The following is a 27,450-nucleotide window of genomic DNA, read 5'->3' as shown; positions in this document are numbered from 1 at the left end:
GCACATGCACCCCCTGGCCCCTCTGTGCCTCTGTTCCTCCACACTTTTTAGAACTGTGCCATTAAGTATCAATTGCCTCTCCCTATTCCTTCTGCCAAAATGAATCACTTCACACTTGTCAGTATTAAATTCTATCTTCCACCTGTCTTACCACTCCACTAGCCTATCTATGTCCAATTGCAGGAGGTTCATATCATCCTCGCAGTTTGCTGCACCTCCAAATTTGATGTCATCAACAAATTTTGAGATTCTACTCTGTATTCCAATATCCTAGTCATTTAAGTATGGCAAAAAAAAGTAGTGGTCCCAGCACTGACCCTTGGGGAACATCACTGTCTACCATCTTCCAGTCTGAAAAGCAGTCATTTACTATGACTCGCTGTTTTCTGTCCTTAAGCCAGTTTTTTATTCAATTGGTTCTATAATATAAACATCAGAAGGACTTTTGCATTCTTTGTAGAGAAACTTTGTTTGATAACGCACCTGTGAAACACCTTGGAATGTTTGATTACTTTAAAGGGCTATACAAATTCGAATTGTTGTTGGTAGGACCAAGGCTCTTTGGATACACTTGTTTTGGTGCTTACATGGAAGCAAAATAACTGGTTTGTCTATAGCTGTGAAGTCGAGTGTAATTCCATTAGAGGATAGAACACCAAGACATCTGCTCCTGCTGCTGAAGCTGAAAGGATGTTTTCAAAACTGAGCCACTACGTAATTCATACAATTACAATAGATATTATAGCCTTGATCTTGCTGCCAAGCAGGTCATGCAGATTTGTACTTGGAAGGGAAGGAAAGCCTGGGGCTTGAACAAGTAATTTCTATTCTAAATACTCCCCTGCCTTATCTTCTTCCCAAAAACAAATTTATATGATCTTTATTAAACTATTATCGACTTTTACTGTTTTTTTTTTTCTCCCCTGTTCAGCTGCTCAGTGACATTACCTAGAGGGATGATTGTCAATGTCCTTCAGCAGGTCCATTTGTTTCATTTGGAGTTGGTATTTTGTTCCAACCTGCAGTTATTTAGAGCTGCCTGACACTGGAAAAGCATTGGTGGCTGCATTCCTGGGCAGTAGAGGGCTTTCATAGGTTTGTCTGCAGCATAAAAACATAGTTTAGTGTTGCCACATAAATAACTTCAAGAAAGTTGATTGAGGTATGAAAGTATGAGTGTTCACTATTTTTTAAAAGAAAATTTACCCTTGATTTATTTCATTCTGAATCTTGGTCTGGTGATTATGTTTGGGTTCAGTTTTGTATTTCTACTTGTTAAATTCTCTGCAAGTACCCCACGCATATGGGATAACTGTACTAATAAAGTTCTTGGGTTGGCAGAGTAAAGTTGACAAAATTCTACTTAGACCCAAATCCATAATTGCAGCAAAAACAGAAAATGTTGTAAATACACAGCAGGTCTGGCAGCATTTGTGGAGAGGGCAAAAGAGCTGTTTTAGGTTCCAGTTCTGATGAAAGGTCATCAACCCGAAAATTTAATTCTGTTTCTGGACAGATGCTGCCAAATCTCCTGAGTATTTCCAGCATTTTCTGTTCTTTCTTCAGATTTCCAGAATCTGCAGTATTTTGCTTTTTCATAATTTTAGTATTCTGGCAAGATGGTAAATTTCTGCCAGAGCAAACAAAACTTGAGATATTAAGTAAAAACAAGAAATGTTGGAAATACTCAACAGGTCAGTTGAAAAGTTAACACTGCTTCTCTCTCCACAGATGCTGCCAGACCTGCTGAGTATTTCCAGCATTTCTAGTTTTTATTTCAGATTTCCAGCAGCTGTAGTATTTTGCTTTTATTAAAACTTAGATATTACTTCGTGACACCAGTGATATTTATCAACTGGTTTTGAAAATATAAGAACTTTATTTCATTCAGTTGACACTATATGCTGTGTGATTTCTTGAATTGAATTTCTAATGAGAAAGTAAGTTTCTTAAGGTTGGTGTCTGCCCTGAAGCTTGCCTTTGTAATGCTGTTTGAAAAATGTATTTGTTACAAATTCTTTGTGTGAAGATGATAGCTCTGCAAAAATATTGGGTGTGTAATGCAGACATCCAAGCACAGAAATATGAAGAAATGTGTACGCAATTCAAAGAAGCTTAAAGAAGTAATGAAGTGAAAACCGACTTTATCCAGAAGTGGCCAGGGATAACGCTAATGTTGGTAATCAGAATGGGAATGATGCATAGAATGCACTCATTTGCTTAGTATGTTTCAAGTACGTTGAGAAAATCTGCAGTATTCGACTGGTTCTGTGCAAAATTAGTTGACTAGGAGGAATGCCTTAGACTGCTGGTAGGTTATAGACAGGTTGGGGGGAGTGCGCAGATATGTAGCAAATATGGTTCAACTTATATAAACGTGAAGTATATTTTGGGGGAAAAATAAGTGAATGGAATGCTTAAATGGCAGATTTTCTCTTGCCGAGGAACAAAGGTCTAGCGGTGCAGATGCATACACTTTTTAAAGGATTGCAGATGGAAAAAGCCTTAAAAAGGATTCTGCATTTGATAGAAAGTGATGCTGAGTACAAAAACAATGTACCATGAATTTGATTGAGGCATTGGTTAGAGTAAAATTGAAATACAGTTATACCCTTTTATTTGTAACTTGCTTAACTGCAATTCCTGTTTCAAAGCAATCATTACTAAAGTCACATTTTTTTCTTCATACTCCGAATTATGAAAATTTTGTTTTATTCCTAAACCTCTCCGACTGTCTACCTCTCTTTCTTACTTTAAGATGCTCCTTAAAACCTACCTCTTTGACCAAGCTTTGTCTGTCCTAATATTGCCTTATGTGGCTCGGTGTTTAATTATGCTTTACAATGCTCCTGTGAAGCACCTTGTGCTTTTTTATTGTGTTAAAGGATCTGTATAAATATGTTATTGCAATTTCATTTATAGTAATTCCTACTTATTTGCAAGCATGGTGCATAGAAGTCCTGCTTTAATGAGACTTATCACCATTGGTGTCTTTCATCTCTCAGTCTGATTGGGTTCAGTGATCAACATGCCAAAGAACTGGTTTCTCTTTGTTAGTGTTTGGGTGAGGGAGGAATGGTAGTCAGGTTTCTGGATGGTTCAAAAAGAAAAGCACTGTGACATGTTGCTGCGTGAGCAAGTATGTAGCTTTCCTGCTACTTTCAGGGTTCAATTTAACAGGATTCAACAAGGGTTACTTGTCCGTAACTACTACAACCCACTATGGGTACAGATATAAGTTGGTTATAAGTTTAGCAGATTTATTAAATAGTTTACATTCAGTGCAAAGAAGTAATACTTAACAGAGGCAATAGTCACAGTCTATCCCCCAGAACCTCAGTGGTAGCCATCGAGTGACTGTGGCGTGGTCTTTCTCTTTCTCTCGCTGTGTTCTGTTGACTGAAGATTCTCCTCTTTCTTTCTTTGGATTTTTCATGCTGCTTCTCATGTTCAATAGCTGTTCTTTTATACCCTAATATAAAATAAAAACAAGAAATGCTGGAACCACTCAGCAGGTCTGGCAGCATCTGTGGAAAGAGAAGCAGAGTTAACGTTTCGGGTCAGTGACCCTTCTTACCCTATTTGGTCTTCAGACCACCTTGTAGTTTGGCTGACAGTTGGTCCAGGCCATGTGATGTCTACCCTACCCTACTTGAATCGGGGCTTAATCGATATTGCCAATAATTTTGCCAATAATTGAGATAAAAACCTATGAAGAGTTTTATTCATTGCGGCTGTTAGCTCCTTTGACAGTATGAAATTTGTACAGCTATTGATTCTTTTTTAGCCAAGCTATTGAATGCTATCAGGGTCACAATACTACTTTTGCTGACTTTGTGTTATAGTGACTTAGAAAATTCTACTGACACTGAACTTTCTTACAAGCTTAAGACTTTGTTTTTAAACTTAATACTTTTAAATTAAAGCCCATTCTTTCCAGCATGATTCTTAATTCATTAATTACAACTCAATCCAGGTCCATTGCTTTGTAATCATCGTTTCTTGACAGTTTACTACTTAATACATTGATTAATACAGTTGCTGATACAAGTTACAAAAATGACTTCTTTGGTCACGTGTCAGTATTAAGATGGCTTACTTAATCGTTTTAGTTATTACAGAGGTTACAGTGTGAAAATGGTCGTTAGCTAAAATCTGACTACCCAAACCGACTTACAAGTGGACACTTTGAACAGCTTGATGGAATTGTGGATTCAAAAGCTAGTTGCACTGAAAGCATGGCATTTCTGAAACTCAGGTTTCTAATACTTGTTACGCCAATGTGCTTTGTTGAATGATAATTTTCTTTGGTCCATTGACTGGAGATCTGAATTTTTTTTTTGAAGAAATTTTAAAACCATTTACAACAGGGTGACTGCTGGCAGCTTGAGATGATCACCTACTTTGCTATGCTGCAATGCTTGTGAGGAGGGAGACGAAATGTCTGCTAATTCCTCAGCAAGAACCAAGACCCAGGAAGTTTAAAGAAGCTGCCTGTTCTTTTCAGCAATCTCTCGCTCTGTCTCTCCATTCCAGATTGAAAGCTTTCAAATCCTGCCTGTTGACTGACCACCTTTGCATACTCTGGCTAGAATCAGAAACCCCATTGGAGGAAATCATCCGCATCGCTATCTTCAAGGGACTCACCGAACCAGTCATCATCTTCAAACTAAAAGTCTCAGGACCACTGAATTCAGCTAGAAGCCAGCTGAATCACTGAACTTCACAGACTATATACCTTTTTTATCGGCGCTAACTCAACCAATCTACCTTTCCTCACTCTGTAACCTATTTGTGTGTGTGTAAACCTCTAGTGTGTGTGTGTGTGTGAAAGTTGGCATAGTTTATTATTTTCATTAGTTCAGTTTAGGCTGTATAAAGTTAACCTCTTTCTTTGTTAAACTCACGAAAACTTGTCCGGTTGCTTCTGGTTTTGATCATAGCAAGTAAGTAATCAAAAAGACCCACTGAATTTTCCAGTACATTCACTTGAAGAAAGAATTAAACCTGTTGTGGTCAAACAAGGAGAGGGAAAAGAGGGAAGCCCTTCAACCCAAAGGCCTGCTACCTGACCCGAACCCGACGGGACCCGACCACATGTGTCGGGTTCGGGTCGGGTTGCACTTCTGGGTCTGGCATTCGGGTACAGGTCGGGTTGGGCTGGATTGGACATGCTGGATCACCACCTCAGTTAGGTGACTTTGATAATTTACTTTTTGAACTTTGCTATAGTTATTTTAAGCTTGTGCAGGTAAGGAACAAAGTGAAAACAAAAGGTAGGTTAACTGATGGTCGGGTCGGGTGCGGGAAAAAATGGAAGGACTCGGGCCGGGTTGGGCTCTGGGTCGGATGGGGTTCTGTTTTGCTTGGGTCGGGTCTCATTTGCAGACCCGATCAGGCCTTTACTTTGACCCCTCTTCACTTGACTGTAACACACATTTTTGTTTAAAAAAGCAGATTTCTGATTACTAAGCAAGAAATAAAAACTATGATAGGAAACTGACGCACAAAGTTAGGTGCATAGTGAAACGGCTTAATGAATTTTGCATAGTGGAAGGAAAATGCAGGCGTTATTGATTTTGGATTTCCACAAAAAAAATTACAAAATTCATTGCAATGAAAAGAACTTGAGACATGAGCACTTTTCTTTGAGATGTTTTACTGTATTCGCCCATGTGGTAAGATGTACATAATTTAGGCAAATAAAGCTTATGACTCACCGCAGCCTTGAACTTTGTTGCCATGTTGCTTCCCATTTTATCGAAAGTCCTGCTTTTCCACAATTTGCAAAGCTGTCTTGAGTATTTGCAATTAAGAGGGTTTCACTTTACTGTGTAAGTTGGTGCACCTTATGACAGAGCACATATTGGAGCAATAGGAAACCGGGATTCATTGGGATGATATTGGGGTGAAAGGATATAGTAATGATTAGAGGCAGAAAAACTAGAGTTGTGAATACAGGAGCAGGGAATGGAGAGGCTAAGTAAGGAAAGATAATTTCTGCTGGTCTGTGAAACATTACTGACAGGGCATAAACTTGGAATTCGTGCAAATAGTTATTGGAAGATGGAATGTATAAGTCAAAATCTTTTAGCTTTAGCAGCTGATTAATGTAGAGTGACTTCATCCGTCTCTGCCATTGGTTTACTTATTTAGTTGTTATGGGGGACTGAAACGATTGGATGGATTAGTATTGGCGAAGCATTTAGTCTTTAACTGCACAGCACTGAGGTAGCTTTAGAAGATCACTATATAGCTGAGAGAAACCATTTACCCAGAATAAAAAAAAAACACGCTTTACATTCTCTTGCTATGTCATCGGTCTCTTGAATGAGTCCAAGGTTTTTGCCTTCACTGTTCTACCCAGACTTTTGTTACAAGTATTAATCATTTTTCGTATGTAGTTGTTTGTTCCTGACATCTGTCCTAAATTTTCTATTTTTAACATATGATCCCTTGTACTAGTATGGTGACACATTTTGAGGTTGTGCTTTGGATTAGCTCAATCTGTACCTTGAATGTCTTGTACACTTCCATTAGCTTCCTATCTCAGAAGCTTATTTTTGAGACTGAAGAACTCCAGTTTCTCCAGTCTTTATTCCCTAATTTCAAAAGATTGAGTTATGATCAGCCTCTTGCTTTCTGCTTGGCTCCTTGGCTTAAATGTTTTCATTGTATCATAGGTACAGTCTGACCAAGGCACTGTATAGCTTATTTTTTGTTCAACTGATATGGCTATGTAATTAAGCATTCTTTTGGCTTTGTTTATAGCAGCTCCCAAGTGATTTCAAATTAATATCTATATCTGCTATCTTGACAGATTGCTTTCTCTTCACCCGCGAGCTATTTCTACACTGTACATTAGTGTGATTGTAACATTAACTTTTGTTGCCAATAATCCCTCTTCTGGCGAGTTGGTACCTGCAGAGCTAGATCAGGAGAGGATGGGTGGGATTGAGTGGTGAACCAACAGCAGCACATGTCAAATTATTTTAGCGGATCTGTTACAGACAACATTAGGTTGGAAACCGTCATGAGTGGTTCTAACTAAGGTACCATAGTAAGCAGATCGTTGCCTCGTCATGTTACTTGGCTATTGTACCAGGGGAAATATGACAGCTGAAGTCTGTTAAAAATGGGCGAAGCCTGTCCTCCTCCATAATTAATAAAATTGCTAAAATGTGCAATGTTGAATTGTGTGAATTCTGTTACTAGTGGAGTGCTGCAAGGATCAGTGCAGGGGTCTCAACTGTTTACAATCTATATCAATGAATTGGATGAAGGGACCAAATGTATGGCAGCTAAATTTGCTGATGACCAAGATAGGTCGGAAAGTAAACTGTCAAGCGGGCATAGAGTCTACAAAGGGATTTAGACAGGTTGAATGAGGGGGCAAAAAATTGGCGATGGAGTATAATGTGGGAAAATGTGAACTTGTCCACTTTGGCAGGAAGAATAGAAAAGCAGTATATTATTTGAATGGAGAGAGACTGCAGAACTCTGCAGTACGGAGGGATATGGGTGTCCTGGTACATATATCACAAAGTTAGTATGCAGGTACAGCAAATGATTAGGAAGGCAGATGGAATGTTGGCATTTATTGCAAGGGGAATCGAGTATAAAAGTAGGGAGGTTTTGCTACAGCTGTACAGGGCCATAGTTAGACCACATTTGGAGCTATTCCCCTGGTACAATAGCCAAGTAACATGACTAGGCAACGGTCTGCTCACTATGGTACCTTAGTTTTGGTCTCCTTAAGGAAGGATATAATTTTTTTTCCAAAAATATACTTTATTCATAAAAATTTGCAAAAATACATTGCAAAACTGTTCAAATTTCACATTTCGGAAATTACAGTAGAGATCAGATTCCTTCGATACAGAACATGAGGTACCTAATAACTCTTGCCATTCCATTTTATATGCAATTTACATTTGCATTACACAGCAAAAACATTTTTGGTGCATATAGCCTGAGGGGTTTTACATGGGTTCCAGCCCCTTGGTTCACTATGGCAGGAGGGCCTTACACAGTGGCCTTTCCCCATTGAGCCTTTGCGGTGGCTGCCTCTCAGCACGTAGTCCTAGACCTTGGAATGTGCCAGTCTGCAACACTCGGTTGTAGAAAACTCTTTGCACTGGAAGATCAACAAGTTTCGGGCAGACCAAAGAGTGTCTTTCACCGAGTTGATGGTCCTCCAACAACAGTTGATGTTTATCTTGGTGTGCGTAGCTAGTCGGGATGAACCTCGGCACAAACCACTGCATCTCTTTCCAGACCTGTGTTGCAAAGACACATTCCAGAAGGAGGTGAACAACAATTTCTTCCCCACCACAGCCACCTGGAGGGCAGCGTGCGGAGGGGTAAGACGCCGGGCGTGCAGGAAGGATCTGACGGGGAGGGCCCTTCTCACCACCAACCAAGCTACGTCTTGATGCTTGTTTGCAAGTTCTGGCGATGAAGCATTCTGTCAAATGACTTTGGCAGTCTGCTTGGGGAAACATACGATAGGATCCACCATCTTTTCCCTCAGAGCCTTGAGGACATTCTGTACAGACCACTGCCTGATGGATTTGTGGTCAAAGGTGTTTTTCTGCACAAACTTTTCCATGAAGGCTAGGTGGCACAGCACGGCCCAACTGAAGGGAGCATTCTGCGGCAATGTGACCAGACCCATCCTTCAACACCGGGGACAGATAGAACCTCAGCACATAGTGACACTTCATGTTTTCATACTGGGGTTCTACGCAGAGCTTGATGCAGCTGCACACAAAGGTGGCCATCAGGATGAGGGCAGCATTGGGTACTTTTTGCCCACTTTATTCAGAGGTTTGAACATCGTGTCCCTGTGGACATGGTCCATTTTCGATCTCCAGATAAAGTGGAAGATGGCTTGGGTGACCACCACAGTGCAGGAGTGGGGTATGGGCCAGACCTGCTCTACGTACAGTAACATGGTGAGCTCCTCGCACCTGATGACCAGGTTCGTACCCGCAATGGAGAGAGAGCGCTGCTTCCACGTGCCCAGTTTCTGTTTTACCATGGCCATACGTTCCTTCCAGATTTTGGCGCACGCCCCGGACCCTCCAAACCATATCCTCAGCATCTTCAGGTAGTCTGACCTGATGATGAAGAGAACAAAGGATCGGTCAGCCCAGTTCCCAAAGAGCATAGCCTCGCTCTTGCCGCGATTTATTTTGGCTCCCGATCATGAGGGGATTTGACCGGGTGGATGCTGAAAGGATGTTTCCTCTTGTGGGGAAGTCTAGGATCAGAACATAGTTTTAAAAATTAGGGGTCTCCCTCTCTGAGGGTCATTAGTCTGTGGCATTCTCTTCCTAGAGGGTCATTAAATATATTCAAGACTGAGTTAGGTAGATTTTTGATTGACAGGGAGTCGAGGAGTATGGGGGTAGATAGGAGAGTGGAGTAGAGGCCGCAATCATATCAGCCATGATCTTATCGAATGACGGATCAGGCTCAAGAGGCCGAATGGCCTACCCCTGCTCCTAATTCTTGTATTTTTATGTGTGTTTTCTGCAGTGGGATTTTTTAAATTATGGAATAAAATGTTGGTGTTCTTCCACGTTTTATTATTACAGAAATTTACACCCCATGGTTTTTAATTACACCTGGATTTCTGCCTACTCGACTTTTAAAGTGTTGTCTGCCCACTGCTTAGAAACACATTACATATTATAATATTCCTACCCCAAAAGTAGATTTTAAGTAGATATTTCAAGTGGTACACTGTGTTCCTTTTATAGTGTAACGTGTGTTTAATTTCAAAATGCATACTGCTAGCAAATATTCTAAGAATTGTAAGTCATATGGGGATTACTGGGCAGTCAAATGGCAGCATTGATAAACTCTTATTTTGGGTGTAGAGTGTTCTCTAAACAAAGCTTCATCAATAAATATATTGAATTTAAATTGGTTCCTGCAATTTAGCTGATAAAATCCTATTTAATGTGAATCCTAATGTCTTATTTTCTTGGCAGTTTGGGTGTTAAAATTTAAAAGTTGTTACATTGGATTAGTGCTTTACAGATGGAACTACCTTTAATGGTTTTGTTGCCAAAAATTGCTACTGTACTGTGCATTACATAAGTAATGTAATTGTTATTTTACAGTAAGAACTGGTACTGATTTTGGTCAAAAGTAATGCAATGATCACTAAAATATGTTAGGTATATTTTGTGAAGGCTGAAAACATATGTGACAAACCAAGTTCTGGTCTGGATAAAACTCTATGTGGTTCTGACAAAGAATAGGGCAAAAAAGGTGTCTATACAATATTAGATGTAAGCCTATATTGATGAAAGCAACAGATATATAGACACTTACAAAATTTCCCAATTGCTGCAATTTTATCATAGATTGTAATTTTCTATATCAAGTTTATTCCTTTGCTGATGATTCCTCTGCTAAATGCAGATGAGAGTTTATTTGACCCATCCATGTTAGCTCATTATTTAGAAGGAGCCAACATCCAACTTTTTAAAAGCTGATTCCGAGGATTGTTTTGCCTTCAGTACGCTACCTGGAGCTCCAAACATTAATTGCTCTTTAGTAGAAAAGAGAACATCTTGATGTTGATCCTAAATTTCCCTCATGGTTTTCTTTGAAGTTGTGTTTTGAATTTACCTTTTTCAATAAGAATATTTCTACAAGATTACCTTTCAGTTCTTGTGAAATTGAAAAAACCCAGATTTCTAATAAAGACCCAAGAACATATGAAATAGGAGCAGGAGTAGACCATATAGCCCCTCGAGTCTGCTCTGCCATTCAATATGATCATGGCTGATCTGTCTCAACTCCACTTTCCCATGCACTCCCCATAACCTTTGATTTCTTGAGAGATCAAAAATCTATCTCAGCCTTGAATGCACTCAACGATGGAGCATCTGCAACCCTCTGGGGTAGATAATTTCAAAGATTCACAATCCTCTGAGTAAAGAAATTTCTCCTCATTTCACTCCTAAATGATGGACCCCTTATCCTGCTACTGTGCCTCAGTATCCTAGATTCTTTAACCAAGGGAAATAACTTCAAATTCTGAAGGGGCTTGGCAGGGTAGACAATTAGAAGAGCAAAATACTGCAGATGCTGGAACTTTGAAATTAGGACAGAAAGTGCCAGAAATACTCAGCAAATTTGGCAGCATCTGTGGGCAAAGAAACAGAGTTAATGTTTCAGGTCTGTGACCTTTCATCAGACCTTTGATAACTCTATTTCTCTGCCCACAGATGCTGCCAAACCTGCTGAGTATTTGCAGCACTTTCTGTTCTCCCTTTGAAACATATATGTTTCAATGAGATCACCTCTCATTCTTCTGAACTCCATAATTTACTTAGCCTCTCATCATAGGACATGCCAGAAACAAATCTAGTGGACCTTCACTGTACCACCTCCAATGTAAGTATATCATTCCTTAAATATGGAGACCAAAACTGTGCACAGTACTCCAGGTGTGGTCTCACCAAAGCCCTGTACAATTGTGGCAAGACTTCCTTATTCTTGTACTCCAATTCCCTTGCAATAAAGGCCAACATGCTATTTGCCTTCCTAATTGCTTGCTGTACCCTGTGTGCTGACTTTGTGTTCTTTGTATGAGTACACCCAAGTCTCTGAATATCAACATTCAGAATCTCATGCCTTTTCAAAAATATTCTGTTCTTCTCTTCTGACTATCAAAGTGATTATCCTCACACTTTCCCACATTGTACCCCATCTGCCACCTTTGTTGCTCACTCACGTTACTTGCCTATAATCTCTTTGCAGCCTCTTTGTCTCCTCCTTGCAGCTTACATTCCCACTTAACTTTGTATCATTAGCAAACTTGGGTATATTACAGTCGGTGTCTTTGTCTAACTCATTTTATATAGATTGTAAATAGCTGAGGCCTAGGCACTGATCCTTGTGGCACTTCCTTAGTCACAGCCTACCAACTTGAAAATTCGTCTTTTATGCCTACTCTCTGCTTCCTGTCAACCAATCCTCTATCCATGCTAATATATTACCCCCAACTCCATCAGACCCGAGTCTGTATGATCATATTATGATGTTCTAAGTGCATTAAGTCTTCCTTAATAGTACATTCCAGAATTTTCTCAATGACTGATGTCAGGCGAACTAGCCTGTAATTCCCTATTTTCTGTTTCCTTCCCTTCAATAGTGGGGTTACATTTGTTAACTTCCAGCCTGCTGAGACAGTTCTAGAATCTAGAGAAGTTTGGAAAACCATAACCAGTGGGCGGCGCAGTGGTTAGCACCGCAGCCTCACAGCTCCAGCGATCCGGGTTCAATTCTGGGTACTGCCTGTGTGGTGTTTGCAAGTTCTCCCTGTGTCTGCGTGGGTTTCCTCCCACAAGCCAAAAGACTTGCAGGTTGGTAGGTAAATTGGCCATTATAAATTGCCCCTAGTATAGGTAGGTGGTAGGTGAATATAGGGACAGGTGAGGATGTGGTAGGAATATGGGATTAGTGTAGGATTAGTATAAATGGGTAGTTGATGGTCGGCACAGACTCGGTGGGTCGAAGGGCCTGTTTCAGTGCTGTATCTCTAAACTAAACTAAACAGTGTATCCAATGTCTCTGTAGCTACCTCTTTTAGAGCCCTAGGATGTAATCCATCAGGTCCAGGGGATTTGTTGGCTTTTAGTCCCTTAAGTTTCTCCGATACTTTTTCTCTGCTGATATTAATTACATTATGTTCTTTACTGTTATTAGCTCTTTGCTTATCCCGTATTTCTGGTTGTAATTTGTGTCTTTTATTGTGAAGACAGGCACATGATATTTGTTCAATGACTGCCATTTCCTCATTCACCATGATAATTTCTCCTGTCTCTGCTTCTAACTTCAACAACTCTGCTTCAACAACTACTGTTAGCCTTTTTATATACTTGAAAAAGCTTGTACGATCTGTTTTTATATTCCTGGCTAGTGTACACTTTTTTTTCCTTTTTATCAATTTTTTGGTCACCCTTTTCTAAAACACTCCCAGTCCTCAGGCAGTCCTTTTTGCAACAGTGTAAACTTCTTTTAATCTAATACTATCCTTAACTTCTCTAGTAAGCTATGAATGGATCTTTCTTGATGAGTTTTTGTTTTTTAATGGAATGTATTTTTGAACATTTTGAGTTTCTTTAAATGTTTCCCACTATTTATTTACTGCCGTACCTTTTAGTCTATTTGCCCATTCAACCTTATCCAGCTCTCCGTTCATACCTATGTAATTGGCTTTGTTTAAGTTTAATCTTGTTTGGACTGGAGGATGTCGCTTTTAAATTTAATATGGAATTTAGTTGCATAATGAACATTTGTTCCCAGAGGATCTTTTACCATGAGATTACTAGCTAAACCTCCCTCACTGCACAATACTAGATCTAAAATAGCTATATCCTTAATTGGTTCCACAGCATTTTGTTCCAGGAAATAGTTGGAAATGCATTCTAAAAATTCATCATCCAGACCATCTTTGCCAATTTTGTTTGTCCATTCTGTATGTAGATTAAGGCCCCCAACAATTTTTATTCATTCATGGGATGTGGGCGTCGCTGGCCAGGCCAGCATTTATTGCCCATCCCTAATTGCCCTTGAGAAGGTGGTGGTGAGCTGCCTTCTTGAACCGCTGCAGTCCATGTGGCGTAGGTACACCACAGTGCTGTTAGGAAGGGAGTTCCAGGATTTTGACCCAGCAACAGTGAAGGAACGGCGATATAGTTCCAACTCAGGATGGTGTGTGACTTGGATGGGAACTTGCAGATGGTGGTGTTCCCATGCATTTGCTGCCCTTGTCCTTCTAGTTGGTAGAGGTCGCGGGTTTGGAAGGTGCTATCTGAGGAGCCTTGGTGCATTGCTGAAGTGCATCTTGTAGATGGTACACACTGCTGCCACTGTGCGTTGGTGGTGGAGGGAGTGAATGTTTGTAGATGGGGTGCCAATCAAGCGGGCTGCTTTGTCCTGGATGGTTTCGAGCTTCAAGAGTGTTGTTGGAGCTGCACCCATCCAGGCAAGTGGAGAGTGTTCCATCACACTCCTGACTTGTGCCTTGTAGATGGTGGACAGGCTTTGGGGAGTCAGGTGGTGAGTTACTCGCCTCAGGATTCCTAGCCTCTGACCTGCTCTTGTAGCCACGGTATTTATATGGCTACTCCAGTTCAGTTTCTGGTCAATGGTAGCCCCTAGGATGTTGATAGTGGGGGATTCAGCGATGGTAATGCCGTTGAATGTCAAGGGGAGATGGTTAGATTCTCTCTTGTTGGAGATGGTCATTGCCTGGCACTTGTGCGGCGCGAATGTTACTTGCCACTTATCAGCCCAAGCCTGGATATTGTCCAGGTCTTGCTGCATTTCTACACGGACTGCTTCAGTATCTGAGGAATCACGAATGGTGCTGCACGTTGTGCAATCATTAGTGAACATGATTGAATGTTGATTGAAGGAAGGTCATTGATGAAGCAGCTGAAGATGGTTGGGCCTCGGACACTACCCTGAGGAACTCTTGCAGTGATGTCCTGGAGCTCAGATGGTTGACCTCCAACATCCACAACCATCTTCCTTTGTGCTAGGTATGACTCCAGCCAGCGGAGGGTTTTCCCATTTGACCTCAGTTTTGTGAGGGCTCCTTGATGCCATACTCTGTCAAATGCTGCCTTGATGTCTAGGCGTAATGCCTTTGTTACAAGCTGCAATTATTTCTGCTTAATGCTCTATCCAATGGCATAACTACTCCTAGAGGGCCTATAAACTATTCCCACCAGTGTTTTCTGACCCTTGCTATTCCTAATCTCTGCCCATACTGATTCTACTTCCTGTTATCTGAGTCAAGATTCTTTTTTTGCTACTGCTCTTATGTCATCTTTTACTATCAGGGTTACTTGTGCTATTCCATTCTGTCTGTCTTTTTGAAATGTTGTATACTCTGGAATATTTATTTCCTTAACTTGGTCACCTTGTAACCATGTTTCTGCAATAGCGATTAGATCTAAAATATTTATCTCTATTTTGTGTTGCCAGTTCATCTCTCATATTATGAATGTTTTGCATATTCAGCTAAAGGGCCTTCATTTGCTGATGCACTATTACCGTTAAGCACACTCTCCCTTCCTATCCCTCTCTGCTGTCTTTACCCAAATTGCTATACTGCTTTATTGCCTTGACTTTTCTCTCTAGATTTCTAAATCTCTCTTCACCTGACCCCTCCCCCCTCCACTCTTTTGGCTTAAAGCTTAATCCACAGCCCTAGTTATACAATTTGCAGGACACTGATCCCAGCCTGGTTTAAATGGAGCTCATCGCATTGGAGCAGCTCCCTCTTTCCCCATTACTGGTGTTTGTGCCCCATGAATCCAAACCCCTTCTTCCCACACCACTGTTTGAGTCATGTGTTTATAGTGATGGAGGAGGCTCGACCCTTGACTTTGACCAACAGGGAAGAGGTACTTGCTACCTGTTTGGATGAGAACAAGGACTGCAGGTTGGATGGGCATACTGACCATGGAACCATGGTGCAGGAGGCCTTCCAAGTGTGTGTAGTGATAAGGGACCAGTGTAGTAAGGAGGATAGATACTGTTCTCTGCATCTGCGACCGGCTGTTCCGAAGGTTGTGTTGCCTGCGCAGATCCAGGGTTAAAGACATATTGTAGCTCGAGAAGGATCCCCTTATCTGTTTGACTTGCAGTCACGTCCTCCTGTCCCTGACCATTGGTATGGAGGGCGCTAGCTATGAAGAGAGGTTGAGTAGATTAGGATTATTTTCATTAGAAAGACGGAGGTTGAGGGGGGACCTGATTGAGGTGTACAAAATCATGAGAGGTATAGACAGGGTGGATAGCAAGAAGCTTTTTCCCAGAGTGGGGGATTCAAATACTAGGGGTCACGAGTTCAAAGTGAGAGGGGAAAAGTTTAGGGGGGATATGCGTGGAAAGTTCTTTACGCAGAGGGTGGTGGGTGCCTGGAACGCGTTGCCAGCGGAGGTAGTAGATGCGAACACGATAGCGTCTTTTAAGATGTATCTAGACAGATACATGAATGGGCAGGAAGCCGAGAGATACAGACCCTTAGAAAATAGGTGACATGTTTAGGTAGAGGATCTGGATCGGCGCAGGCTTGGAGGGCCGAAGGGCCTGTTCCTGTGCTGTAATATTCTTTGTTCTTTGTTCTTTGTTCTAACCTAAGGGGTGTGAATCCAGACAATTCTTCTCCTTCCCTGATGCCCTACAATGTCTGCAGCTTTGTCTCCAGCTCAACACTTCTGCGAAATTGCTCAAGCTGCAGACACTTACTGCAGATATGGTTGTCTGGGATTGCAGTGCTTTCCACAAATTGCCATCTGTGGCAGTTACGGTGCATCACCAGCCCTGCCATGTCTATCTAACTGTATTTATTTATTTATTTATTTAATGAGTTAACTAGTTACTATTTAGTAGAGAAAAATAATAGCAAATTACAGTCTCCTCGTTTGGAGACAAAAGAAAAACACTCAGGAGTTATTGGAGTTAAAATATAAAGAATAAAAGCAGCACTTCCTTCCCCTTCTGCACTGAATTCCCACTTTACAACAACAGCACAGCAACTTAAAGCATCTTTAAAGTGACAAAACATCCCAAGGCGCTTCACAGGAGCATTATAAAACCAAATATGACACTGGGCCACATAAGGAGATATTCGGTCAGATGACCAAAAGTTTAGTCAAAGCAGTAGGTTTTAAGGAATGTCTTAAATGAGGAAAGTGAGGTGGAGAGGTGTAGGGAGGGAATTCCAAAGTTTCGGACCTAGGCAGCTGAAGACGTGGCCATCAAAGGAGCAATTTAAATCAGGGATGTCAAAACGCCAGAATTAGAGGAGCGCAGGCATCTCGGAGGGTTGTGGGGTTGGAGGAGATTACAGAAATAGGAAGGGCAAGGCCATGGAGGGATTTGAAAACAAGGATGAGAATTTTAAAATTAAGATGTTGCTTGGTTGGGAGCCAAGGTCAGTGAGCACAGGAGTGTTGGAAGAAAGTACTATTTATATTAAATACTTTATCTGTTTCTGTTGCATCTGGTCCAAAGCATCTGGACAAAAGCTCTGGTCCAAAAGCTAAGCACAGTCATGAGTCAGTCAAAAGTAATCAGCCTTTTGACAGAAGAAAAACATGTGAATCATTGGAGGCAGCTGATGAGATTGGTTTTAAACCTGTGATCACTAAAAGTATGATTTTTAAAATCTCTTGTTTCTCTTCATTGGTATAAATGTTTTCTTGCCCCTCCTTCAAGCCAGAAATATATTCACTGAAGATCCATAATTGAAGTTAACATGTTAGATGTATGATATATATTATATAAAACATTGTTATACTGTGGTAAATATTGTTAGCAGATTAAATGTAAATGAGTTTAGTAAGTTTAGATTGGTACAAAAGGCCAATGATGTTTTTGTAATGTGAAAAGGTTCACATTCAAAAATTATTGGATGTTTATGGGAGTTCAATGCATGGATTAGGACTGCTTCCTCAAACCACGCATTCTTTCTTTGCACTATTTTATCACGGTAGAATGAATTATGAACATACCAACATACAATAGATAGGCTATTCAGCCCCCTTAATTCTGTTCTGCTATTCAGTTAGATCATGGTTAATCTGTATCTCAACTCTCTTTACCCATATTCTTTGCTACTCTTACCTGAGAAAAATCAGTCACTCTCAATCTTGAAAATGTTAATTGATCCAGCACCCATAGTTTTTTGGTGTAGAGAGTTCCAGATTTCCTCTTACCCTGTGTGAAAAAGTGATTCCTGATTTTACTCCTGAGGATCTAACTCTAATTTTAAGATTGCACCTCACCTTGTTCTGGACTTCCAACAAGGAAATAGTTTATCTGGCCATTGAAGCCCTTGAATAATTTTAAGTATCTGGATTTGATCACCCTAAACTCAAGGGAATACAAGCCAAGTTTATGCTACCGAACTTTGTAATTTAACTGTTCAAGCCCTGGAATCATTCTGGTGAATCTGCACTGTACTCCATCCAATGCCAGTATATCCTTCCTGAGGTTTGGGGCTGATACTGATCGCTGTACTCCAGAAGGAGTCCCTGACCAAGGCTCTGAACAACTGAAGCATATCTTCCTCTTCTTTGTATCCCAGCTAATATTCCATTAACCTTTTTGATTACTTTGTGCACCTCTGCACTCGCATTTAATGATATATCCCTGGACACCCAGTTCTTTTGATCCTCAACAGTTCCTAGTCTCTTACCATTAAGCTGTGTCATCTGTGCTAAACGTTGCGTTGGAAATGAGTCAGAGGGGAGATTGGTGGAACTGCACATTTCCTTAGTCTGACTTGGGGAGGCGGTGGCATAATGCTATTGACTAGTAGCCCTGAGACCCAGGGTATTTCTCTGGGGACATGAATTCGAATCCCACCATAGCAGAAGGTTGAATGTAATTAATAAATCTGGAATTAAAAGCTAGTCTAATGATAGCCATGAAACCATTGTCAATTGTTGTAAAAAAAACCCATCTGGTTCACTGTCCTTTGGGGAAGGAAATCTGCTGTCCTTACCTGGTCTCGCCTACATGTGACTCCAGACCCACAGTAATGTGTTTGACTCTTAAATGCCCTCTGAAATGACCTGGCATGCCACTCAGTTGTATCTAACCGCTGCGAAGTCAATAAAGCAGAATGAAGCCGGACAGACCACCTGGCATCGACCTACGCACTGGAAACCTCACATGGACTGCAGTGGTTCAAGAAGGCAGCTCACCACCACCTCCTCTAGGGCAATTAGGGATGGGCAATAAATGCTGGCTTAGCCAGCAATGCCCACATCCCACGAATGAATAATTAAAAAAAACCTCGATATTTTCATAAAATGTAGATTATATTAAATGCATATTAGTGAACTGTGAATATAAGCTCTGTAAAGGTGAGATAATTTTTCTGTATTAAGATGCTGTAATTTAGGTGGTTAATTTTGAGCTCTCGGATAGAGTCATACAGCACAGAAACAGGCCTTTCGGTCCATTGTGTCCGTGTCGACCATCAAGCACCTATTCTAATCCCATTTTCCAGCACTTGGCCCGTACCATTGTATGCTATGGCATTTCAAGTGCTCATTTAATTACTTAAATTTTGTGAGGGTTCCTGTCTCTACCACCTCTTCAGGCAGTGCGTTCCAGATTCCAACCACCCGCTAAACATCCTGCCCCTTACCTTAAATCTGTGTCCCCTGGTTATTGACCCCTCCGCTGAGGGAAAATGTTTCTTTCTATCTAACCTATCAATGCTCCTCATAATTTTGTATACCTCAATCATGTCCCCCCTCAGCCTTCTCTGCTTGAAGGAAAACAACCCTAGCCTTTTCAGTCTCTCTTCATAGCTGAAATGCTCCAGTCCAGGCAACATCCTGGTGAATCTTCTCTGCACACTCTCCAGTGCAGTCACATTCTTCCTATAGTGTGGTGCCCAGAACTGTACACAGTACTCCACCTGTGGCCTAACTAGCATTTTATACAGCTCCATCATGACCTCCCTGCCATTTTGGTTCTAGGTTTGCATCGAGGAGTACCACAATAATTTACGTTATGGACAAACTACATCTATTACAGAACAGCATTATTCAATAATATTGATTGCGACCAGAAGCTGGTGCTATGGAACAACTGGAGGGCTAATCTTGAAGTACATTGGGTACTAAAATGTTTGTTTTGGTCAGGTATTGGTGGGCTTTAATGAGTTCATTTGAAAATATTTAGTTGCATTATGAGTAACTGCAAGAATTCAGCAGCAGAGAAGTGAATAGCCTTCTGCATGACTAAACTTTGACAGTAGAACAATTCATACTACTGAGAGGTGCCAATTTTCTCAGAAATGTGAGTTTAGAGGCCTATTGGTACCACCACCACCCAATCCCATTCTCTATCAATCACCATATCTGTCTACATAGATATCTAGAAGATTTGGGTCATAATAAATATATACATACATATTTCAACGATAGTTATATTTATATAGTGAATCCATTAACTTGCCAAAAACAATGCCATGGAAAATCTATTATCGATTCATTTGTTTAGCTAGCAATGATGACAAACTACCTTTCTGTCAGGAGGTAGAAAAATAATTTTGCTAGAAATTATGAAAAACTGACTTTGTCTAGACAAAGGTTTGAATATATAGTTTATACCTTCAGTTAAAGGCATTAGTTTGTTGTACATGTAACTCTGAAAAAACAACTCTTGTACAAACTAACAAGTTACATTTGTATAGTACCATTCATGTAGCAAACAAAGTACCAAGATACTTCGCAACCAAATGTGTAAGGTAGACAAATGCTGAGCCAAAAAGGGAGAGAAGAGGAAGGTTGACAGACAGCTTGGTTGAATATGTGAGAAATCCATAATTTTATTGATGACCTGCATACTGTTCTTTGCAGTGGGAAATCTAGCTATACATTCAATTCCTAATGATGAGCGGAATCGGAGAAGGTCTGGGCGAGGGAGGAAGAAGATATTTGAAACCTATTTACCAAGCAGCGATGTTTCAACTGGCTTAAAGAGAGGAGAACTTATCCAGGTAACTAAGACTGTGCACTATTTTTGTCACTTATTTGAAGAGCCCACAGGTAAAAATGAAAATGTTATGACTTGCTGTTGTATCCCAAAAATAAAACCACTGACCTTGGAATTAGATGCTGCAATGGAACAAGCCAGTTCATGTGTGTAAATGATATATTAAATATGTAAATTGATATAGTTTAGTTGTGATAGTAAAGAGCATAACCAAGACATATTGTCTGCATCAGTGAAACCTTTGGAGAATTGTTAGTCTTATTTGTCCGAAGTTCACCTGCCCATTTAAATTTTGAAATGAAAAATTAGAAAAGCAAGAAGTGCGACACACACAATGTTGAAAGACTACAACAATTTTGATAAAACTAATTGAGAACATAGAAAGTGAGTTGTCTGTCTCCCCTTCTCTTGTATCTTTAGTTTATTCCTTGTTGCTAATCTCCTTAGATAGATGACATCACCATGGAGTCTCCATGTCCATTGTTGGTACAGCTGCTGATTTGCTGGAGGCTGTCATGCATCAGATCACTGATTGAATTAGGTTTGCTGAAAACTCCCTGAGCCCTAAATGGATGTTTTTCTTCTTACTTCTGATTTTAAAGTAAACAGCTATCACTCCAATGTGATGATGGCTAGTTCTTCACAGACAAGGATCAAGGGAAGAATCGGCTGTATGGGTGTTGGCACGCTTACTGGTAACTAAACAGTCCAATTCTAGATCTGCAGTCCCTTGAGCATTTGGGGCACAGGAATTCTTGAACTGGGGGAGCCCGGGCGCGAGCAGCTTCCTTCCGTTTTCAACATTTCTCTCCTGCAGCTTAGTGTCTTAAGGATTCAAGTCTGCATGTAGCATTCCTGATTTTTGTGCACCAATTGTTCCTGTCAGCACCTTCCTGCTCCTACATCCGTTGCTCGATGTCAGTCGAGGAGAGTTGTTTCTTCACCTGGTTGTTGAAAAGTTTTTGTGGAGCACCTTGGTTCCGCTTCCTGAGGCACAGGTCTCCATGCAGTGCTGCTTTTGGTATTCTGATGTCCTCCATGTGCCTCATGGCCTGACCAGCGCAGCTGTCGTTGTAGGAGAATGCTCTCCATGCTCGGTGAATTTGCTCTTCTAAGAACTTCAATATTTGTAATGTAGTCCTGCCATTTGATATTCATGATGGAGTGCAAGCAACGTTAAAGGAAGCTTTCAGGTGGCTTAATTTGTTTATTGTACAGGATCCAAGATTTTGAGCCATACGAAAGGGTAGTGATAACAACAGCTCTGTACACTTGGATTTTTATGGAGATGTGCAAGGAGTGATTTTTTTTCTGGACTCGTTTAGAGAGGCGGCCAAAAGAGCTGTTGGCTTTGGACAAGCGATTATCAATGTCTTTACTGATGGAAGCGTCATTTGAAATAACGCTGTCCAGATATGTGAATGGATCAAGTGCTTGAGACTTTGGTCATCGATATTGATCTGTGGTGGGTTGTATTTTTCACAGGGTGAGGGTTCAAACAACACTTCTGTTTTCATCAGGCTGATGGTAAGGCCAAATGCCTTTGCTACTTCAGAGAAATGGTTCACGATGAGCTGTAGTGGCTCCTCTGTATGGGCCACAAAGGCACAGTCATCAGCAAAAAGAAGTTCCTAGATGTGCACTTCTGTGGTCCTTGTAAGTGCCAAGAATCGTCAAAGGTTGAAAAGACTCCCATCGGAAACAGATGTAAATGCCCTTTGTCGAATCTTCCTTGGCCTCCTGAAACATCATACCGAAGAAGATGGAAAAGAGGGTCAGTGCAAGAACGCACCCTTGTTTTACACCATTGCCAATGGGGAATCTGTCAGAATGTATTCTATTCAGTTTCACCTTGCCTTTCTCTCCTACATGCATAGTATCTCCAGGAACCTGGTGGGCAACCCAGTCTGAACAATATTTCCCATAGTCCATCCTGGCTGTTGGTATCAAAGGCCTTTGTGAGGTCAATGAAGGAAATATATTAGCCCAGTGTTCTGTTTCCTATATTTTTCTCGGATTTGTCTCAGTACAAAGACCATATCCATAGTTCCTCTGCTTGGTCTAAATCCACACTGGCTCTCGGAGAGTTTCCTCGGCGATTGTTCGTACAAGTCTGTTTAGAAATACTCTTGCCAAGATTTTGTCTGCAATGGAGAACAAGATAATCCCTCTGTGATTTGAGCAGTTCCACTTTTCCCCCTTGTTTTTCTACAGGATGACAATCACTGCATTGTGAAGGTCCTGTGGCACTGTTTCTTTCTCCCGGCAAATTGTAAATAACTCTGTGAGCCGGTCAAAAAGTGCGCTTCTTCCTTGCTTCTAGACCTCTGCTGGAATACCATCGATACCCAGGGCCTTGCGGGACTTCAATAGTGCGATAGCACTCGTGATCTCTTCACAGGTCAGAGGTTCATCTAATTCGAACTTTGTTTCCCTTTGTGGTATCCTTGCCATCGAAGCTTCCTGCGTAGACCTTACGTACCCAAAGAGGCTCTCAAAGTGCTCTGACCATTGGGTCATGATGGCCTCTTTGTCAGTAAGCAGGGTTGTGCCCTCAGACGATCGTAGTGTTGCGTGCGTCAGGTGGGACGGTCCATAAATGGTCTTCAAGGACTTGTAAAAAGATCTCATGTCTCCGCTATCTGCGTAACTCTGTCTCAATTCTGCACGTAGGCGGCTCAGAAATATGGGTCATCTGAATGTTGCCCTGGAGATGACAACATTATTTGACAGCACTCAACGACTGAGCAGCCTTTTCTAGGGATAGCACTGCTTGCTCCAAATGGAGACAGGTCCAGAAAAGGTGTCACAAACATTACTAGTTTTCACCTTACCCGATTGATTTAGCGCAGTCAACAGGCATCTCTCATTGGTGCAAAAGAAAGAAGTAACAGTAAGAGCCAAAACATTCCAAAATTTTGCGTGTTGCAATGTTCATGAAATGACTGGCGCAGATGACAGCATATGCCCTCCAAGGCGATCTATGCTTGTTGCCAGAGAACTAGCTTGGCTTGTCATTGATATTAAAGCACTCAGCAAAGTTTGCTTCACAGAAGTAGGTTCATTGACAGAATACACTTATTGGTCTGGGCAAGGCAAGGAGGAATGATGCCTATCTGGTGTTGGCTTTGTGGTATAGAATACGATTGCAAGCAGCTCCACAGCCTTCCCATCAGTCATTCTGATCATCTCATGTCTCTTTGACTGCTAATTCAAAACAACCAGTTTGCCAGCATTATCAATGTATATGCCCCCATGCTACAGTCCAATGTATTGTAAGTGGAATTGCCATTAACTGAATTTTTGACAGCTTTTGCTTGGCATTAAATTTAATCCAGTAGATCTTAAGCTACAATTGAATTTAGGTGCAGGACACAAAGTAATAGGCCACAGTTTATTTGGCACCTTTTCATGCCATACTCTGTCAAATGCTGCCTTGATGTCAAGGGCAGTCACTCTCGCCTCACCCCTTGAGAGTTCAGCTCTTTTGTCCATGTTTGAATCAAGGCTGAAACGGGGTCAGGATCTGAGTGGCCCTGGCGGAACCCAAACTGAGCGTCACTGAGCAGGTTATTACTAAGCAAGTGCCGCTTGATGGTGCTGTTGATGACGCCTTCCATCACTTTACTGATGATTGAGAGTAGACTGATGAGGCGGTAATTGGCCGGGTTGGACTTGTCCTGCTTTTTGTGTACAGGACATATCTGGGCAATTTTCGACATTACTTGGTAGATGCCAGTATTGTAGCTGTACTGGAACAGCTTGGCTAGGGGCACGGGCAAGTTCTGGAGCACAGGTCTTCAGTACTGTTGCGGGAATATTGTCAGGGCCCACAGCCTTTGCAGTATCCTGTAGCCTTCAGTCATTTCTTGATATCACGCGGAGTGAATCGAGTTGGCTGAAGTCTGGCATCTATGATGCTGGGGACTTCAGGAGGAGGCCAAGATGGATCATCAACATGGCACTTCTGGCTGAAGATTGTTGCAAATGCTTCAGCCATATCTTTCTCATTTATGTACTGGTCTCCCCCATCATTGAGGATGGTGTTATTTGTGGAGCCACCTCCTCCAGTTAGTTGTTTAATTGTCCACTATCATTCACGACTGGATGTGGCAGGATTGCAGAGCTTAGATCTGATCTGTTGGTTTAGGGATTGCTTAGCTCTGTCTATCGCATGCTGCTAATGCTGTTTGGCATGCAAGTAGTCCTGGGTTGTAGCTTCACCAGGTTGACACCTCATTTTGAGGTATACCTGGTACTGCTCCTGGCATGACCTCCACTCTTCATTGAACCAGGGTTGGTCTGCTGGCTTGATGGTAATAGTAGAGTGGGGGATATGCTGGGCCATGAGGTTACGGATTGTGGTCGAGTACAATTCTGCTGTTGCTGCTGATGGCCCACAGCGCTGCATGGATGCCCAGTTTTGCATTGCGAGATCTGTTTGAAATCTATCCCATTTAGCATGGTGGTAGTGCCACCATGGAATCTCCCTGCTCAGCATAGTGGGGAAAGTCTTTGCTCGAGTCGCTCTGAACAGGCTCCAGAAGCTGGCCGAGCGCGTCTACCCTGAGGCACAGTGTGGCTTTCGTGCAGAGAGATCGACTATTGACATGCTGTTCTCCCTTCGTCAGATACAGGAGAAATGCCGTGAACAACAGATGCCCCTCTACATTGCTTTCATTGATCTCACCAAAGCCTTTGACCTCGTCAGCAGACGTGGTCTCTTCAGACTACTAGAAAAGATCGGATGTCCACCAAAGCTACTAAGTATCATCACCTCATTCCATGACAATATGAAAGGCACAATTCAACATGGTGGCTCCTCATCAGAGCCCTTTCCTATCCTGAGTGGTGTGAAACAGGGCTGTGTTCTCGCACCCACACTTTTTGGGATTTTCTTCTCCCTGCTGCTTTCACATGCGTTCAAATCCTCTGAAGAAGGAATTTTCCTCCACACAAGATCAGGGGGCAGGTTGTTCAACCTTGCCCGTCTAAGAGCGAAGTCCAAAGTACGGAAAGTCCTCATCAGAGAACTCCTCTTTGCTGACGATGCTGCTTTAACATCTCACACTGAAGAATGCCTGCAGAGTCTCATCGACAGGTTTGCGTCTGCCTGCAATGAATTTGGCCTAACCATCAGCCTCAAGAAAACGAACATCATGGGGCAGGATGTCAGAAATGCTCCATCCATCAATATTGGCGACCACGCTCTGGAAGTGGTTCAAGAGTTCACCTACCTAGGCTCAACTATCACCAGTAACCTGTCTCTAGATGCAGAAATCAACAAGCGCATGGGTAAGGCTTCCACTGCTATGTTCAGACTGGCCAAGAGAGTGTGGGAAAATGGCGCACTGACATGGAACACAAAAGTCCGAGTGTATCAGGCCTGTGTCCTCAGTACCTTGCTCTACGGCAGCGAGGCCTGGACAACGTATGCCAGCCAAGAGCGACGTCTCAATTCATTCCATCTTCGCTGCCTTCGGAGAATACTTGGCATCAGGTGGCAGGACTATATCTCCAACACAGAAGTCCTTGAAGCGGCCAACATCCCCAGCTTATACACACTACTGAGTCAGCGGCGCTTGAGATGGCTTGGCCATGTGAGCCGCATGGAAGATGGCAGGATCCCCAAAGACACATTGTACAGCGAGCTCGCCACTGGTATCAGACCCACCGGCCGTCCATGTCTCCGTTATAAAGACGTCTGCAAACGCGACATGAAATCGTGTGACATTGATCACAAGTCGTGGGAGTCAGTTGCCAGCATTCGCCAGAGCTGGCGGGCAGCCATAAAGACAGGGCTAAATTGTGGCGAGTCGAAGAGACTTAGTAGTTGGCAGGAAAAAAGACAGAGGCGCAAGGGGAGAGCCAACTGTGCAACAGCCCCAACAAACAAATTTCTCTGCAGCACCTGTGGAAGAGCCTGTCACTCCAGAATTGGCCTTTATAGCCACTCCAGGCGCTGCTTCACAAACCACTGACCACCTCCAGGCGCGTATCCATTGTCTCTCGAGATAAGGAGGCCCAAAAGAAGTGCCACACAACACGATGGAGGGTATCCTCAATGTGAAGACAGGACTTCGTCTCCACAAGGACTGTGCGATGGTCGCTCCTACCAATACTGTCATGGACAGATGCAACTGCAACAGGCAGATTGGTGAGGACGAGGTCAAGTATATTTTTTTCTCTTGTTGATTTCCTCACCACCTGCCGCATACCCAGTCTAGCAGATATGTCCTTTAGGACTCGGCCAGCTCGGTCAGTAGTGGTGCTACCGAGCCACTGTTGGCGACAGACATTGAAGTCCCCCACCCAGAGTACATTCTGCGCCCTTGCCACCCTCAGTGCTTCCTCCAAGTGCTGTTCAACATGGAGCAGTACTGACTCATCAGCTGAGGGAGGGCAGTAGGTAGTAATCAGCAGGAGGTTTCCTTGTCCACGTTTGACCAGATGCCATGAGCCTTCATGAGGTCCGGAGTCGATGTTGAGGTCATGAAGGGCAACTCCCTCCTGACTGTATACCACTGTGCCTCCACCTCTTCTGGGTCTGTCCTGCCTGTGAGGCAGGACTTACCAGGGGATGGTGATGGCAGTGTCTGGGACATTAACTAGTTTAGGCAGGTTTGGTACCATTTTGGTTGTTACCTCTGTAGTAATCCAGCGGTCTGGACTAATGATCTGGAGACATGAATTCAAATTCCACTACAGCAGCTGGGAAATTTTAAGCTTAGTTAATTAAATAAACAAAGTGATTATTGACAACGTAGCTGGCAGTTTACGTCATCCGACTGCGCCAATCTGCGCATATGCGCAGATTGGTTCCTACCCTCTGCGCATGTGCTGCGTAACGCGGCAGATGGGGTTGGTGCATGCGCAGATGAAGATCGT

At 42.2% G+C, this 27,450-nt stretch overlaps 1 protein-coding gene across 2 annotated transcripts in view; it reads left to right on the top strand.

Annotated features, from left to right (window-relative positions):
- Nucleotides 1–27,450, top strand: part of dis3l2 (DIS3 like 3'-5' exoribonuclease 2) — a 410,232-nt gene that overhangs the window by 20,318 nt on the left and 362,464 nt on the right. For both annotated transcript variants that reach the window (XR_010975985.1, XM_068042291.1), the window contains exon 3: nt 20,427–20,566. Coding sequence is in view for 1 of the 2 variants with exons in the window: in XM_068042291.1 (XP_067898392.1) it covers nt 20,427–20,566 (140 nt within the window). In the remaining variant the exon portion in view is untranslated. The remainder of the gene's footprint in view (nt 1–20,426; nt 20,567–27,450) is intronic.

The sequence above is a fragment of the Heterodontus francisci genome, chromosome 11 (assembly GCF_036365525.1).
Source record: "Heterodontus francisci isolate sHetFra1 chromosome 11, sHetFra1.hap1, whole genome shotgun sequence".
Lineage (NCBI taxonomy): Eukaryota > Metazoa > Chordata > Chondrichthyes > Heterodontiformes > Heterodontidae > Heterodontus > Heterodontus francisci.
The sequence above is the reverse complement of the archived record's forward strand: the minus strand, read 5'-3'. Positions and strand labels throughout refer to the sequence as shown.